Here is a 1222-nt window from a genome sequence, read left to right on the forward strand (position 1 = left end):
CTTCGTCAGCATGGTTTACTCCGAAGAAGGCGCCGAGGACCGCACCTTCGCCCGTGTCATCGTGGGTACGTGATGGGGACGCTTCTTTTCGGGGTGGCGGTCGCTTTAGGGGGGCTTTGACACCCCGAATTTCCCCGGCGTAGGCAGCTCCTCCGAGTACAAGATCAACAACCGGGTGGTGCAGCTGAGCGAGTACAGCGAGGAGCTGGAGAAGTTGGGGATCCTCATCAAAGCCAGGAATTTCCTCGTCTTCCAGGTTTGGGAGGGGGCTGCTAAGGGGGGTTTTGGGGTGATACGTGTGGGTTTAGGGGGTTTTGGGGTGCTATGTGTGGGTTTAGGGGAGGTTTTGGGCCAGTATGTGTGGATTTGAGGGAGTTAGGGCAGGGTTTTGGGGTGCTATGTGTGGGTTTTGGGGACATTTTGGTTTTGGGGTGCTATGTGTGTATTTGAGGGGGTTAGAGCAGGGTTTTGGGGTGCTGTGTGTGGGTTTAGGGGAGGTTTTGGGGTGCTATGTGTGTATTTGAGGAGGTTAGAGCAGGGTTTTGGGGTGCTATGTGTGGGTTTAGGGGGTTTTGGGGTTCTATGTATGGGTTTAGGGGAGGTTTGGGGGAGTTTTGGGGTGCTATGTGTGGGTTTAGGGGGTTTTGGGGTGCTATGTGTGGGTTAAGGGGTGCTATGTATGGGTTTAGGGGAGGTTTTGGGCTGCTATGTGTGGATTTGAGGAGGTTAGGGCAGGGTTTTGGGGCCCTATGTGTGGGTTTAGGGGAGTTTTGGGGTGCTATGTGTGGGTTTAGGGGGTTTTGGGGTGCTATGTGTGGGTTTAGGGGGTTTTGGGGTGTTATGTGTGGATTTAGGGGAGGTTTTGTGGTACTATGTGTGGGTTTAGGGGTGCTATGTGTGGATTTAGAGGGGCTGGGGATGCTATGTGTGGGTTTAGGGGAGGTTTTGGCCCAGTATGTGTGGATTTGAGGGGGTTAGGGCAGGGTTTTGGGGTCCTATGTATGGGTTTAGGGGAGTTTTGGGGTCTTATGTATGGATTTAGGGGGGTCTGGGGTGCTATGTGTGGGTTTAGGAGGTTTTGGGGTGTTATGTATGGGTTTAGGGGGGTTTAGGGGTGCTATGTGTGGGTTTAGGGGAGGTTTTGGGCCAGTATGTGTGGATTTGAGGAGGTTAGGGCAGGGTTTTGGGGTGCTATGTGTGGGTTTAGGGGGGTTTGGGGTGC

At 53.5% G+C, this 1222-nt stretch overlaps 1 protein-coding gene across 1 annotated transcript in view; it reads left to right on the top strand.

Annotated features, from left to right (window-relative positions):
* LOC104536768 (structural maintenance of chromosomes protein 1A-like) overlaps positions 1–256 on the top strand; it is a gene marked incomplete at both ends in the record, with an annotated part of 391 nt that extends 135 nt beyond the window's left edge. Inside the window, 2 exon segments of the mRNA XM_010179485.1 lie at positions 1–65; positions 144–256. The exon segment at positions 1–65 is cut by the window's left edge and continues 8 nt beyond it. Coding sequence (XP_010177787.1) covers positions 1–65; positions 144–256 — 178 coding nt within the window.
* Positions 257–1222: the final 966 nt, after the last annotated feature.

This window comes from Mesitornis unicolor, unplaced genomic scaffold (assembly GCF_000695765.1).
Source record: "Mesitornis unicolor isolate BGI_N332 unplaced genomic scaffold, ASM69576v1 scaffold10202, whole genome shotgun sequence".
NCBI classification, from domain to species: Eukaryota; Metazoa; Chordata; class Aves; order Mesitornithiformes; family Mesitornithidae; genus Mesitornis; species Mesitornis unicolor.